This window comes from Drosophila santomea, unplaced genomic scaffold (genome assembly GCF_016746245.2).
Source record: "Drosophila santomea strain STO CAGO 1482 unplaced genomic scaffold, Prin_Dsan_1.1 Segkk63_quiver_pilon_ctg1_scaf, whole genome shotgun sequence".
NCBI lineage: Eukaryota > Metazoa > Arthropoda > Insecta > Diptera > Drosophilidae > Drosophila > Drosophila santomea.
The window spans coordinates 758,185-774,103 of record NW_025318995.1 but is presented as its reverse complement, the minus strand read 5'-3'; the positions used below and the strand labels follow the sequence as shown (position 1 = coordinate 774,103).

At 44.4% G+C, this 15,919-nt stretch overlaps 2 protein-coding genes across 2 annotated transcripts; one reads left to right on the top strand and one right to left on the bottom strand.

Annotated features, from left to right (window-relative positions):
- Nucleotides 1-958: 958 nt before the first annotated feature.
- Nucleotides 959-1,666, bottom strand: LOC122756602. The gene has a single exon (XM_044006692.1). The coding sequence runs from the start codon at nucleotides 1,664-1,666 to the stop codon at nucleotides 959-961; it is 708 nt and encodes a 235-aa protein (XP_043862627.1).
- Nucleotides 1,667-5,470: 3,804 nt separating this feature from the next.
- LOC122756601 lies at nucleotides 5,471-6,292 on the top strand. Its single transcript, XM_044006691.1, has 2 exons — nucleotides 5,471-5,892; nucleotides 5,956-6,292. Exons 1-2 carry the CDS (start codon nucleotides 5,471-5,473, stop codon nucleotides 6,290-6,292), a joined length of 759 nt encoding a protein of 252 aa, XP_043862626.1.
- The last annotated feature ends 9,627 nt before the right edge of the window (nucleotides 6,293-15,919 follow it).

The following is a 15,919-nucleotide window of genomic DNA, read 5'->3' as shown; positions in this document are numbered from 1 at the left end:
AGATCGACAAAAAAAAGAAATATTTTCCGAGAGACTTCGATGTGGTTGGTTGGCAGGTTAAGCGGCAAATAGGCCGAATTTGGGGTTAAGGGCAGCTTTATAGGCCCGAATTCCAAAGGCCGTTTTAGTCTCCAGTGTCAATGTGGCACTGGAACAAGGAATATCATCCCTGAGATGAAGGCGGAGCCCTACCCACTTTAAGCTATAAACTAGCTAATCGGTATTAAATTTTAGGGATTTCCACATCCCGAATTCCTTTGACCATTCACACCCTATGCTCCTTTTAGAGGATGGTCCTAGCTATGACCGCACCCGCGCAAAGCATTTGTACATTAATATGCGACTTTTTTTAAATCTGTGGACGGACCTTGATTACCATTGCGCTTGCTTTGGCTAACAGTTGGGACACCCTCCAAAACCATTGCCTACTTTTAGGCCTACATTTCTTTTCCCTCTTTGTATCTTTTTATCTTTGTGTATCTTTTCATCGACCAGCGCTTCTACATACTCTACTGCAAAATCAAAATACTTTAGTTTGTTTACAACGAAGATATGCTTACGTAGTTCACACGGCTCGCTGTTATCGAGAGTAATGTCTTGTAGTGGCCATTCGCTTTCTGGCTTGACTAGGAAGTGAGGGCCTTTTAACCAGCGATTAGCGTCAGGAGTTTTGATGAATTTGGTAGCTGAGTCCGCAACGTTTTGCTTTGTGGGAATCCATCGCCATTGGTTTCTACTTGTGTTATCGATTATCTCCCCAACTCTATGCATAACGAAGGCATGAAATTTCCGTGGGTCCATATCAAGCCACTGTAGAACGGTCTTAGAGTCTGTCCAGTATGTACTTGAATTGATGTTGAGCCTTCTAGCATTCATGGCCTTTTTGGCGAGGCCCACTTCAATTTCAGCGGCCAGTAGTTCCATGCGTGGTATTGAGACTGGTTTTAATGGGGCGACCTTACATTTGGCTGCTACCAGTACTGTGTCGACGTCTGCTCCACGCTTGATACGAAGATATGGCGTACTCGCTCGCGTCTACAAATGTGTGTAGATCAATCTGATCGGCAATCGGCAGCAAAGTGGAGTAGAAGCGAGGAAATTCCATTTCGGTAGCTTGAAGCAGGACCGTTTTCCATTGTTGCCATGACGTGAACAGGGCGTCGGGCAGTTCTTCGTCCCAGTCTATGCCTGCTCGCCATACTTTTTGCAGTTGCATTTTAAGGCCTATCGTGTAGCAGGATAACAGGCCCAAGGGATCAAAACTCGACATTAATACTTGTAGGGCTTCTCGTTTCGTTGGTATGGATTCTCCATTTAGGACGTCTCTTTTAAGTCTCGCGAATCTAAAAGTATACTTAAAAACGTCGTTTGAGGGTTCCCAATACATACCAAGAACCTTCTCCGGGCCACCAAGTTCTTTGGGATGTTTGAATACTCCCTCAGCATGAATGTCTCGGACTTCTGATGTTACTGCGATCGCCTCAGAGTCGTCGGTGTAGCTGTCTATAAAGTCGTCCACATAATGAGCCTTTGTAATTGACTCGAAAGCTCGGGGACATTGATCCTTTAACTCCTGTGCGTTTTTGTCTCGCACATAGTGAGCAATACAGGGCACGCGGGAAGTTTTGTTGCCCTTGTTGAGCCACAGAAATCGTTGAACATGCATGTTCTTTGCTTTGCTGGATAGTTATTTGATGAAACCTCGGTTAGCGGGTTTAAGTAATCGGGTCCGTTCAGCATAAAGTCATTAAGGGATTTGCCGTGACTCTTTGCAGCTGCATCCCAAACCAATCTTATTTTATTTGGCTTGTTTGGGTTTAGAGCGATGAATATAGGGAGGTACCACACACGGTTTATGTCCTCTGCTATATCTTTGGTCTAGTTCGAATGCGTAGTTTTTGTCGACTAGGTTGTCAATTTGGCCTTGAATTTTATCGAATAGCTCTGTATTCTTGTTAATTTTTTCATGTAGGTGCTTGTATTTGCTGCCAAGTTTATATGCGTCAACGGTTTGCTTAGGTAGGGAAAGGTGTTTGATTGAGTGCACGTTGTTGAGCCACAGTTTTCTTCCACTCCCCATCTCCGATATTTTTACCTGGGCTTTGAGAGACATTTCCTCCGTACGGGTGGTGTCTCCGGTCCACTGCAGACAAAGTGGTTCAGAGGAAACAGGAACCTTGAGGAGCTTCAGAATTCCTTCATCGATAAGTGTTACAGATGAGCCCTCGTCCAAAAACGCATACGTGTCGACCTTTGCTCCGTTCCCATATAGTGTTACCGGCAGGATTCGAAAGTATGATTCTTCGAGGCCAGTTTCTTGATGGTGGGTACTGACGAGTTCGGGCTTAGGAGCTTCTCTGTGAAGGAGAGGGTGGTGTTTTGATTAACAGTTATCAACGCCGCAATCGCGTTTTGAGAAACATTTGCGACGGTGCATCTTTAGGCATCTGTAGCAGGCCTTGGCGTCGTTGATTATATGATGTCGCTCCGGAACTGGCAAACTTTTAAATTTCTCGCATTGGGCGGCGTAATGTTCGGTGGAGTTGCACATGACGCATGAAGGGTTCGGTTTGGCGTCTTCCTTCTTCTGATCGTCTTCGGACTCACACATTCCTCCGGTTGATAAGTGCGTGTGGGTATTCACGCTCCATGAATTTTGTGCAGGTATGACTGTGTAGGCTGCTTCTGCTAAATTGTATATCCAGTCGCTAAATGATTGTACAACAGGGATAGAAGCACTGCGTGGATGCATGGCCCAGCTTAATTTATGCTGAGTGGGCAACTTGTCAACAAGCTCGCGCAGAAGCATTGGGTTGTCAAGATGTGCGTACAGGTTACAGGCCTCCACTGTGGCGCACGCGTTGCGCACTGCCATCGCAAAGTCGATTAGGGACTCCAATCTATCTTTGTGTATACTAATTTTACGGATTTTGTCGATGAGCCGGTCAAGGATCTGTTCCGGTCGCCCAAAGAAGGTTTTTAGCGTCTTGATAACCTCCGGGACGAGTGCCGGCAGTAGCAGCTTATCACGAACCAATTCGTAGGCTTTCCCTTTGAGACACTTCTGGAGACGAAGCATGTTTTCAGCGTCTGAAAATCTGGCTACCGAGCAGCTGTTCTCATACATGCTTATGAAAATTGGCCATTAAAAGTCGCTGGTAATATTTGCCTTGCTGCTAGTTGGTATGCAGTTGGTCCAAATGATAGGATGTGTCTTTCCTGTACCCCCTGCTGCTGTGCAAGTATTGCATATTTCTGCTCGATATATTTCTTTTCCACTTGGCGTGTCTCTTCTAGCATCTCTATCATCAAGTTTTTTGAGCATGGAATATATGATGTCTCAGGTGGCTTATTGGGATTGGATTCAATTTGTATTATGTCGCCATCTTTCGGCAAGGTATTTGTCAGTTCGTTGCGTTGTAAAGCGGCTTGCTGTGAGGTGGAAGGGGTATCGTCGACAAGTTTGCACAAGTCGCACGTCCATTGTGACTGTGCAATAGAGGCATCGACTCCAACGCAGGCGAAGTGGTACCATGCCTTGCATACGTCGCACTGCACCCAGTTTGGGACGCCGCTGGATAGTCGGTTCTTATTGCATGAACCGCATAGAGTTACATCTCTCTCCATTTCCGAGGTCGGTTTCTTCTTCACAGATAATTTCACAACTAATGGCGTCGGTCCCTGGCGTGATCTACTTCAACAGAGTTCTTCACATACATAGCCTTCATACGTGTACGTGTGTATCTTGGCTTATAGGTATACGTGTGTTCCGTGTGAATTTCACAAATGGTTGTCTTCACTTTTAATTGCGCTTAATATTAAGTACTAACAAAGTTTTTTAAAGAAATGTTGAGGCACTAATTGATTTGGGCCTATGGAGAGCAATAATAAACAACCTTTTGTAGCAGTCACTTTATTTTTTTTTAATTTATTTTAGCAAAGCGAGCAGCTTTTCTCCTTCGCCAGTGTTTCCTCAAGTGTCGTATAAGTGTTGCCCTATCCAATAACCGCAGATCATGGGTAACACTTTTAGCAAAGGTTTTCGCCTAGTTGGCGGTTGAATTTAAATTATGGCGGTAACCCATGGAAAAGCGGAATCATCGCGAAGCTCCCCTAGAAAGGCGACCTCAGCGACTGCAACAACTGGAGAGGGATAACACTGCTCAACACTAGCTATAAAATCCTAGCTACACTGCTGAACGAACGCCTTCAGGAAAATATTGAGCCAACAATCCGAGACGAACAGCCAGGTTTCAGACCACACAGGAGTTGCGTAGACCAGGCAAACACACTACGCATAATTACCGAGCAAGCTGTGGAATAGAGAGCCCCGCTTTTATATTCTGTTCATCGACTTCAAGAAGGCGATCGACTCAGTTGAAAGGGCAGCAATATGGCGATCACTTGCAAGGAACGGAGTACGTGCTAATCTCATCGCTATCATCAAATCGATTTATTATATGACGATGCCAACCTTGCGGTACTGCACAACGGGAAAACAAGTGAACCTTTCCAGACGAACACCGGAATAAGTATATTAATTTATAGGGATACACGTAGTAAAATAATATACGAATTTTTATTTAATGCTTACATATACATATACCTATTATAATTACACTTATCTTTTTCACTTTATACTTTCCTATTTACCATTGTTATTATTAGTATTAATTTTTATAAAATATAGCAGCCCTCGTTATGTCGTTATGGCTATATGTGGTTGGATGGATACATATAAGGGCCACTGTACCATGTATTAGCATAGTTTGAGGTAAAAGTAAGAATAACAATGCCTCGCTCTAAGCTAGCATTAAACATTAAGAATATCTAGCTCACTCACACATACATACTCAGAGCATAAGAAAATGAGAATACGCAAGACGCTGCATTCGGTGGCTTGGACTAGGATAGAAAGGTGTACATCCTTTTCGTAAGACTTTGAAGACTACCAGCCAAAATCTAAAGCAAGGGAAGGGGTACGACCATCTCGTTGAGTCAGACGGAACGCGACAAAGAAAATGAAGTCGACAATAAACGAGTGTTCGATGACCAGTTCAGCGGGCGCAATAGGTCGCAAAAGAAAACATACCTCAAATCGTAGACGGAAGGAAGAGAGTTCCAAGTGCGATGCACTACTCAACTACTCAAACGGCAGTGACGACTGAGTCTGGCCGTACAAACTTCAAGGCAGCGAAGTTGGCGAGTGAGCCCACCATCTTGGCCAACACCACAGGATCGGGTTCGGGTGAACTCCGCCTCAAATCTGAGGCGACTGAGTGCAAGCCGCCCAAAGCCGTCGCCATGGGAACATCTCCAGGCCTTGTGCCATGATGCCCCCTTCAGACGCAGCCAAAGACGGCAAGCACTCAGTGGCAACCGGTAAAGGCAAACACACCTACGCAGAGAAACGATCAGCAGGTCCAATCCTACGCAGCCAGGAGAGATCGAAAACGGCTCCTTCGGCTGAATGGTTAAAGAGGTGGAATGGGCTATATACGTTTTGCCAAACTTCGGCAAGGAAGCTCCCAAATCACCCAAGCCCACAGAGGTCAAGAAGCGACCTCCACCTAAGAGGGAGCGCTCCCAGGACGTTCCCTCCGACCCCTCGGCAAAGCGGCAACGCGTACAGCCAGGGCGATCCTTTGCGGAGATCGCGAAAAAACGCATTCTCCTGGGCGTGGTCGATAAAAACGACCCGAGTGACAGAATTCCACGAAAGAAGTGGAAGTGGGTAGAAGCAGCCCTAGCCACAAAATGCTTTGAAATTCTAGCCAAAGAACCTGGCCCCCTCCTGTCTGCAAAGACCGTGGGCGGTGTCAAGGTGATCGCCTGTGACGATGAACGCTCTGCGGAGTTGTACAAAGCTGCAGTAAAGGAGCCGGGGGAGGTGTATGAGGGCGCCTGACTTGTTGCGCTGAGCTGGTCCGACGTACCTTACCGACCCCGTGCAAGGATCTGGATCCCGGCATCCATCAAGGCGCCGGACCAGATCCTCACCATGCTGCAGCGATGCAACCCGAACCTTTTTACCTCAGACTGGCGAGTGGTGAAGGTCGACGAAATGGAGGGGCCAACAAACCAGGCTATCCTCACCCTAAACAAGGAGTTCCTAGCTCCCATTGAGGCCGCTCACGGGGAGCTAGACTTCGGGTTTAGCTCAGTGACCATAAAGGTTTACAAATCAGACTCCGCCAAGGAGGATCGAGGAGATTGCCTCCGAGTTCGAGGCATCGGAAACCGAACACGGCTACTCGACCGATGCCTCGCAGCCTTGCGAACATGGGTCTAATGACGGACCTACCCACATCGGACGAGGAGGGAGCCGATACAACCGTGGTGAAGATGCCCACAGCAGATGTCCATGAGGCTTCTGCAAATAAACCTCCACCACAGTAAGGCAGCTTCCGCTGCTCTTCAACTCCATCTGGCTCAAGATGGAGTCGACATAGTTCTGATCCAGGAACAGGAGGAAAGGTTTCAGGATTAGGGACTAAGGAATATAAGCTTCTAACAGCTCCCAGCAAAGGTAAAAAAAGGGCCTGCATTTAAGCCAAAAAGCACCTTAGCATTTTTCTGTCCATAACTACAGCGATGCAGATATCGCGGCAGCCACCGTGGAGAGTCAGCCATCTCCGTTCCGAGTGCTGTCATCGAACATGGCCTACGAAAGGCAAAAACCGCCGGATGAGCTGGTAAGGAGACTGGTAGAAGACAGCGAAAAGCAAAACATAGGCCTACTAATAGGCTGTGATGCTAACGCCCACCATACACAATGGGAAAGTACAGACACAAACGACCGCGGTGAGTCTCTTTATAACTTTATCTTTAGTTCAAATCTCTTCATATGTAATAAAGGTAATGACCCCACCTTTATCATTAAGAACCGAAAACAGGTAATAGACCTTACTCTCGTCTCAAAACCACTATTAGAGAAAGTAACTCACTGGTGGGTGCTAGATAAGCACTCTTTCTCGGACCACAGGTATATAGAAACGAACCTCACAACCACCCCTCAAAACCAGCAGTTTTCACAAACCCAAGAAATCAGACTGGCAAAAATACAAAAACATTTTCAGGGAAAAAATCCCAATGGATCCCCCTTCATACCCCCAAACAATTTCTAGTCTAAACGAACTAGTTTCAATTTTCACAGAAACCTGCAACTATGCACTAAGAAAGGCCTGCCCCATTAGCAAGTCCAAAAGAAAAAGAAAACCTCCCTGGTGGTCAGCAGAACTGTCCCCCCTCCGAATAGACTGCAGAACCCTTTTTAACAGGGCCAAGGCAGAAAATGAGGAGGCCCTGTGGACCGCCTACAAGAGAGCCCTTGCAAAATACAAAAAAGCCATCAGGAAAGCAAAGCGATTCTCGTGGCATTCCTTCCGCTCAGAAATTGAAAACACAACTAAAGCAGCCTGACTTAGAAAAATACTATCCAAATCGGCCACAACCCTAGGCTACCTTAAAAGAGCAGATGGCTCCTGGACCAGCACGAGTGGGGAATCTCTGGAGATACTTCTAACTTCCCAGGAAACAGCCAAAACGCTCTCACCCCTTAACCAACAAACAATCACCACACTGAACTGTACATAGACCCAAAGGTCCTCCATTGGGCCATACACAGCTTTAAACCACACAAATCTGCAGGTACAGACAAAATCATAACCGCAGAAATACAAAATGCGGGAAATATAGCCATAAACTGGCTTCTTAACATTTTTAAAAGGTTCCTACTTCTTGGACACCTTCCACAATCGGGCTAGAGTCCCGTATTGTCTTCATCCCCAAAGCTGGGAAACCATCACACACGACCCCTAAGGATTTCAGACCAATCAGTCTGTCATTCTTCCTACTAAAGACCCTTAAAAGAATCATCGGCCTGCATCTGAGATCAAATCTCAACCCTAGTCTTATCACAGGCACGCAACACGCCTACAAGAAAGGGAAATCGACAGAGACAGCACTTCACTCTCGTCTCTAAGATAGAAAAATCAATGTCCCAAAAGGAATATGCACTGGTAGCTTTCCTGAACATAGAAGGAGCTTTAAGCAACGTCATCCCAACGGCGATTACCGGAGCACTGACACACCTTGGGGTGAACCGCCACTTGGTGGGACTCAAAAACCAACTGCTCACCTGCAGGAAGGTTATGTCTTCACTAGGCGAGTCAACTCGATATTACGTGACATGGAAGGGGGGGCTGCAGGATAATAGCCTATGCGGATGACGTTGATATCATCTTCGCAGGCGAATACCCCCAAACGCTATGCGATCTCATGAAAAACTCAGTGTTTTGTCCAGCTGGACCAAAAATATCGGATTAGGAATTAACCCCTCAAAGACCTAGATGGTTCTCTTCACTAGGAAGTGTAATATACAGAATTAGTCCCACCTATCCTCAACAATCAAAGACTTTCCTCCAGTAGCAGCGCAAGGTACCTGGGCGTAATACTTGACAGGAAACTAAACTGGAACTTGAATCTCACAGACAGATACAAAAAGCTTCAATAGCACTCATCACGTCCAAGAAAGCAATAGGGCTCAAATGGGGCATGGCACCCTATATAGTAAACTGGATATATACGACCATCGTCAGACCAATACTACTGTAAGGAATCGTGGTATGGTGGCCGGTTCTGAAAAAGAAATCCAGCATAAAAATGCTAGCAAAAATGGAAAGAGCTGCGGCACTCTGCATCAGCGGTCTTTACGCACCACCCCAAACGAAGCCCTAAATGCCATACTAAACCACCCAAGCCCAGCTAGCATGAAACAGGCTAAATTAGCGGCAATCAGGCTTAAAGATACCAAACAGTGGAACACACAAGAAGCGGGTTACTTATGCATCCTAAAAAACATTCAAATAGTCCCCTATAGGACAGACTACTGCACTCCAACGGAGTACATACAAACACCGTTCAACATAATAGTCCCAGAGAGGGACTATTGGAACTCACGAACACCTGGACCCCAGAATGCTATATGCTTCTATACGGACGGGTCAAAACTACAGAACAGAGAAGGAGGAGGAGTTTACTCCGAACAGCTAGGCCTACGCATCTCGTTCAGACTCCCCGATCATTGCATCGTCTTCCAAGCTGAAGTAGCAGCAATAAGGGAGGCCCTAAAAGCGGTAAAATCACTAAAACCGGAAAGCTCACATGTAAACATTTTCAGTGACAGCCAAGCCAAGCGATTGGCTCAATCTCAAGTCATTCGAATACAGTATCGAATTGCAGATCATCTTTACACGAGATGACACAATAATTCGTAATCAGCCTTATATGGGTACCCGGACACAGGCACATAGAAGGCAACTGCATCGCAGATGAACTAGCTCGAGAAGGCACTACCGCGCCACTCATAAAAGAGATGGAGGGCATGAGTATGCCTTTAGCCACTTGTAAGCTACTACTTAGGGAAAACCTAAACCGTAAAAAACAAACAATATGGGAAAACACCACAGACCGTCGCCTAACACGCCAAATATGGCCAAAAATAAGCTCAAAAAGAACGTTAAAACTTTTAAGATTGACCAGAGCAAACCTCAGCACTGCTATGAGAGTCATCACAGGGAATTGGTTAATAGACACCCATGCCAGAAGACTAAATGCAACGTATAAGTAGATTCCTGATAGACATGTCCGACCTGTCCGACACCGATCCACATCGGATACAAAAATTCACCAGCGCCTCTGGCTGGGGAAACTGCTATCTTCACACGAACCTCGACGGGCAAAAGGGGAAAACATACACGGTATCACAATGGAAATCTAATGGTCTAAGTGCGTCGGATAACTGATGCATAAGCTTGCTTACTAGCATCCGTTATAATGCAAAATTGTTTGCGAAAATCAGGATATTGTAATAATGTGGGGTGCATAAGATTTTCTTTAAGGTATTCGAATGCGTTCTGGCATTCGCTTGACCATTCAAAAGGGACATTCTTTTTACATAATCTAGTTATGTGCCGTGAGTAGTCGGCGAAGTTCCTTATAAATCGACGATAATAGTTGCAGAATGCTACAAATCGTCTAGCGCTGTCCGCATCATGAGGGACAGGATAATTTTTGATTACGTCATATTTCTTGTCATCTGGCAATACTCCTTTGTCTGTGCATTTGTGACCTAGGAATGTCACTTCGTGCATGAAAAATGAACATTTTTCTGGATGCAACTTTAGGTTATATTTCCTACATACATTAAAAACGTCAGTTAAGTTTTTAATCATGTGTTTTCTGAACATCCTTTCACCATTAAGTCATCCATATAAGGGAATGCCTGAGAGGGTTCTAAACCCGAGAATGATATAGTCATCATCCTCTGAAGTGAATTTGGTGCTATTTTAAGACCAAATGGTAATCGCGTGAAGCGATATGAGCCATTGCTCGTTAAAAAATATGCTATATTCCTTCAGTTTTCCTCAAGTTCTTTTTGGTGGAAACCTGACATCAAGTCAAGGCATGAAAAGTATTTAGCTCGACCTAGTTGATCTAAATGTCATCAATTCTAGGGAGTGGAAATTTGTCAGAAAGTAGTTTTTTATTTATTTGACGATAGTCAATTACTAATCGCCATTTCTTCTCTTGTGAATTTGGTAATGATTTTTTCGGAACTAACAAGAGTGGGCTGTTATACTCGGATACAGACGGTTCTACGATTTTGTCGCTAATTAATTTCCCTACTTGTTTTTGAATTTCTTCAATATGGCTATGCGGGCGTCTGTAGTTTTTTATATAAATAGGTTCATCGTCTTTAAGTCTTAATGTTTGTTTATAAAAGTGGTTTTGTTGATATTGGTTCGGTTTCCAGTCCGAACACATCACTATACCAAAGACATTATAAAAACAAGATGCGTAACGGCCATACATTGGTTTTGCGCGTTACTCGTAGAGCATTTCTTACCACCCATAATTGCGCTCTTTTTTAAAAATATCAAAATAAAATATAAAAAAATAATTTAGGTGAATCTTATTGCATTTTAAATACTGAAAATTGGTCATTTTTATACTAGTAATTTGACTAAATAACTATAGTAAATAATTAAAACGCATACAAAGTAAATTATTAAAACTATAAACTATAAAATAAATAAAAATATGGAACTCTTTATTGCAAAATTGATTTCATTGATGCACGAAGTGCGGACATAAGCACCGAAGAATCATTGACGTCTTATATTTTTCACACGTCGCACGCTGAATACTCTAATGAAAACTATTCTAATATAAAATCATATTTGAAAATTATATGCATTATTAGGTACATAGATTGTGCTATTATTATTTCTATGTTGAATTTAAATAATTGTTATGTTAAGGCAATTCAAAACTAGAGTTTTTAAGTGGTGGCAATTTATAAAAAATAACATAGATTTAAAGTCTTAGAACTTCTAAAATGAAGGGCATATTTTGTCATTTTTACAATGCATGTGCATACGTGTGCACCAATACAGTGGTCAGCTGTCGCTCTATGCGTACAAGAGAGCTGCTGGCTCTAGAGCTCTCCGCTCTCTGGCTTTTGAACAAAATTTCGAGAGAGCCTGGAGCCACTTGAAAAGCCACCACGAAAAAATCGTGTGCAAAAAATTCGTATGGCGTTACGCATCTTGTTATTCTAATGTCTTTGACTATACTGTGTGCATAATTCAGTTAATTGATTTTTTAATTGGTCTGGAAAATTTTTCTTTAGTTTTGAAAGTACTTGTTCGCTTCTATTTTTAGTGTTGGTATTATGAATGTCATAATCTTTTAAATTTTCATATTGGATTTTGTTTACTTTGACCAATTGATCGAAATTAGTTGTATTTAGAAGTCGAATGTATAAATGTTTGGATGCTGCTATTGTATTTGCAACATAAATCCCATTGTGTATTTCCTGATTATAATAATAATAATATATTTTGTTGATTGGAGTTCTATTGAGGTTGTTCCTCGAGACTTTATCACACCTTGGCCTTTGCTTTCGATGTTTATTATTTTTTCATTTTGAATTTTGAAGTTTTCAGAATTTACTTTGAAAAGTGAGATATTATATCTGCACCAGTATCTATGAGAAATGTTAGTTTATTTTCAGTTGAATGATTATAGAAAGTCACATATATACTAAAACTATAATTGATGGAATGAACTTTTACATTTATTGGTTGTTTCCTAAAGGGTTCTGTGAGTTTTCCGACGTATTTTGCGCGATTCTCACATTGCTATTATTATTATTACCCTGGTTGTAGTTTCCGCGGCCTCTCCCTTGGTTTTGGCCTCGTCTACCTTCACGGTTATTATAGTTATTATTGCACAACCTAACCTCAACCAACCTACAACCTTTGAGGTGGTCCAGGCCGGCTAGACGGCACCGATAGTTCAAAAGTTCGTAGGGAAAAAAGAAAAAAACTATGAATCGAGCTTATCTCAGCCATGGTGGGGCAACTGTTACACCGTATGCTCAGGTTCAAATGTTGGGAAAAACTGTAGCGGGTTTACTAGATACTGGGGCATAGGTTAGCTGCATAGGTGGTTGTCTAACCAAAGAGCTGCCAGGACTAAATATTTTATGCCAGAAATTTATCGCAGATGCTTAAACAGCCGAAAGACAATCTCAAAGAATTACCGGCGGAGAAGTTTTCTTTCGAAACGAGAAAGGTAATCATTTTACCTTTTACGTAGTTCCGTCTTCAGCAGGGGTTCTCTATTTAGGAATATATTTTTGAATACACTTTCAGCTGCTACCCGAATCTTTCTGTGGCAACAACCAATTAGTGGTAGCCTTAGAAGAGCCTTCAGCTCGAGAGCTCACTTAATGTCTCACTTAATGTCAGGATGCAAAAACCAGGTAAAGTTAGGCCTGGCATCGATAGCCAAAAGTTAAATGAGGTGACGGTATAAGATGCGTACCCCATGCCCTTAATAAATGGAATATTGAGTAGACTTCCCAAAAGACGAATTTATTACTACCGTAGACCTTAATGATGATTTCTGGCAGATCCCGCAAGACTCAAGCTCTAAGGACAAAACAGCATTTTCCGTTCCATTTTACCGTTGGTCGGGTCCAAAGTATTCTCCTTCAAACCTTCTGTCTCTTCAAACTCTCTTTCTTCAGGTTCAGAGTCTCCACACTCTCTTTCTCCAGGCTCAGAGTCTCCAAACTCTCTTTCTCCAGGTTCAGAGTCTTAAAACTCTCTTTCTCCTAGGTTTCGCACAACCGTTACTACGCGTTGCCTTGTTGCGTAACTGGCAACGCAAGGCCTTCCTGATGAAGTCTTCATCTGCATTTGTGCGGAGTTTTAACTGCGCAGCTAACCTTTTCTTGGGGAAAATTCGGCCTTGCAGTTACTGCGGAACATTCCTAAGACCCCGTCGACGCTTACAGCGCTGTCTTTAGTTTCACAGCGCCGATCTCCTTTCAGTGTATTCCTCGTTCCTCCTATTCAAATTTTGCTGCCGATTTTCATTTTCGTGACGCCACTCCCTTTTTCACTCCTCTTTCCGCATTTTGCATTCCCCTCCTTTCGTTATCTGGTCAAACTACTTGCCGTCGATCGATTGTTGCCGATAGATCCCGATAACTCCCGTGGTGCGGCGTTGCCACTCGAGAACCATAGATAACCATATTTTTGCCCATCGATGGACACTATCGAGTGCCGATCGACCGTCTTGTGATCGAGGCGCCCCCATTAAGCTTTGATGACTATAAACAAAATTTTGGCAGTAAGTTGGATTATAAACGAAAACATTTTATCATTGTTAATTATTGACTTTCTTCCTGCAGCTTCATTTGGCGTGCCTTGTGGTACCGCCCCACCCCTTTCCACGGGAGTATTGGGGTTCCATGGTCTGGTCACTGCTCCTCAGTGCCCCTCTTACTTATGGCATGCCCCCGTTGACTACGGCTTCGGCCTGACGCTAAAACGGTAGCCTTTGCTACTTGTATTTGGGATACGATGACTGGCTATGTTTAGCTCTACTGCATGCTCTCCATGCGTTTCTCTGTCATATAGTGCGTTCGGTAACCTTGGCTCGCGGACTTGTGTCAAAAACGCCGGTGAGTAGCCCGTAGATTCCGATATACTGAAATTCACAGCCAGCATGATTTCGGGCCAGGTTTCATCCCAACTCCTCTGGTTCTGTCCGGCAAACTGTGCTATCATTGTCTTTACCGTGCGGTTTGCTCTCTCCGTCGGATTCTCCTGCGGGGTGTACAGTGCAGTAGACTACTGCTTTATCCCCATGTCGTTCAGGAACTTCTTGAAAGCCCGGCTCGTAAACTGCACGCCGTTGTCCGCAATCACCACTTTTGGTACCCCAAATCGTGCGACTATGATTTCCCTGAACGCTTTCTGCAACGTTTCCGCCGTGGATGTTCGCAAAGGCACAAATTGTAGTCATTGTTGGCAGTGGTCCGATGAAATCGGCGCCGTCTACCGCTGATTCGATTTGCACAGTCCTCGCATTTCCGAAAGTACGCCCTTGCGTCTCTCTGCATTCCTGGCTAGTAGTACCGGGCTGCAAGCCGCGCAATCGTCTTACGTCTGCCCACATGGCCGGCTGCTGGGGAGTCGTGGTTTTCGTGCAGGACCGTTTTCCTCAGCTGCCGCGGAACGCGTAGCTTCCAGGTCACTACATCTTCGTTCCCTGCTTTTAAGTCTGGGAACTTTTATCTTCTCTCGCATTTCCGTGATCCAGTTGCATTCTGAATTGGCCATTGTATCCTGCCCATCTGGCAATTCATCTCTGGTTCTGCTGATATCGATTCTGGCAGTGGCTTCCTCGATAACGCATCTGCTACTACGTTCAACTGGTCTTTCCCATATGAAACCTCGAAGACATTCTGCTGTAGCTCTAACGCCCATCTGGCAATTCTTCCCGAAGGGCTTTCTATGTTGTTCAGCCACTTCAGTGCCATATGATCATTCTGAATTGGCCATTGTATCCTGCCCATCTGGCAATTCATCTCTGGTTCTGCTGATATCGATTCTGGCAGTGGCTTCCTCGATAACGCATCTGCTACTACGTTCAACTGGTCTTTCCCATATGAAACCTCGAAGACATTCTGCTGTAGCTCTAACGCCCATCTGGCAATTCTTCCCGAAGGGCTTTCTATGTTGTTCAGCCACTTCAGTGCCATATGATCACTACCTTAAAGTGGTAGCCGTCCAGGTACGGCTTGAGCTTCCAAATAGCCCACACTATTGCCAATCACTCCTCTGTTGTTGAGTAGTTCTTCTCGGCTCCGTTTAGGGTCCGGCTGGAGTATGAAATTACCTTTACGCCATCTTCTGTATCCTGTGTGAGGATAGCGCCAAACCCGTAGTCACTGGCGTCCGTTTGCAGGATGAACATTTTTCCGAAGTCGGGGCAAGCCAAGATTGGGTCGGTAACTAATCTGGCTTTTACCTCCTCGAGGTACCAAGATGCCAAGATGCAAGCCTAAGGTATTGCCATAGCTCGCCGACCGATGATTGTGGTTCTAGCTGGGCTATGGCTGCTACCTTCTCCGAGTCCGTGCCTATTCCTTGACTTGTGACTCGGTGCCCAAGGTACAGTAGTTCTTGCTTGAAGAATTGGCATTTCTCTGGGTTTATTCTTAGGTTCGCGTTCTTCAAGAAGCGGAACACTTCCCTGAGGTTTCTTTTGTGTTCCTCTAGGGTGCGGCCAATCACGATGATGTCATCTTGATACGCAAAGGCATTTGGCGACATTTCCGGTCCAATCACCTGATCCAGGGCCCGTTGAAATGTGGCCGATGCGGAGTGTAATCAAAACGGAACAGCCCTTTCCCTGGGACCATGAAAGCTGTGAAGCGCCGGCTTTACTCTTCCAACGGTATTTGCCAGACTGCTTATGAAGCAGTCCTTAGTTAGTCGAGGATGTAGTTTATCCGTGGCATCGGGTAGGCATCCTTTATGGACTTCGCGTTAAT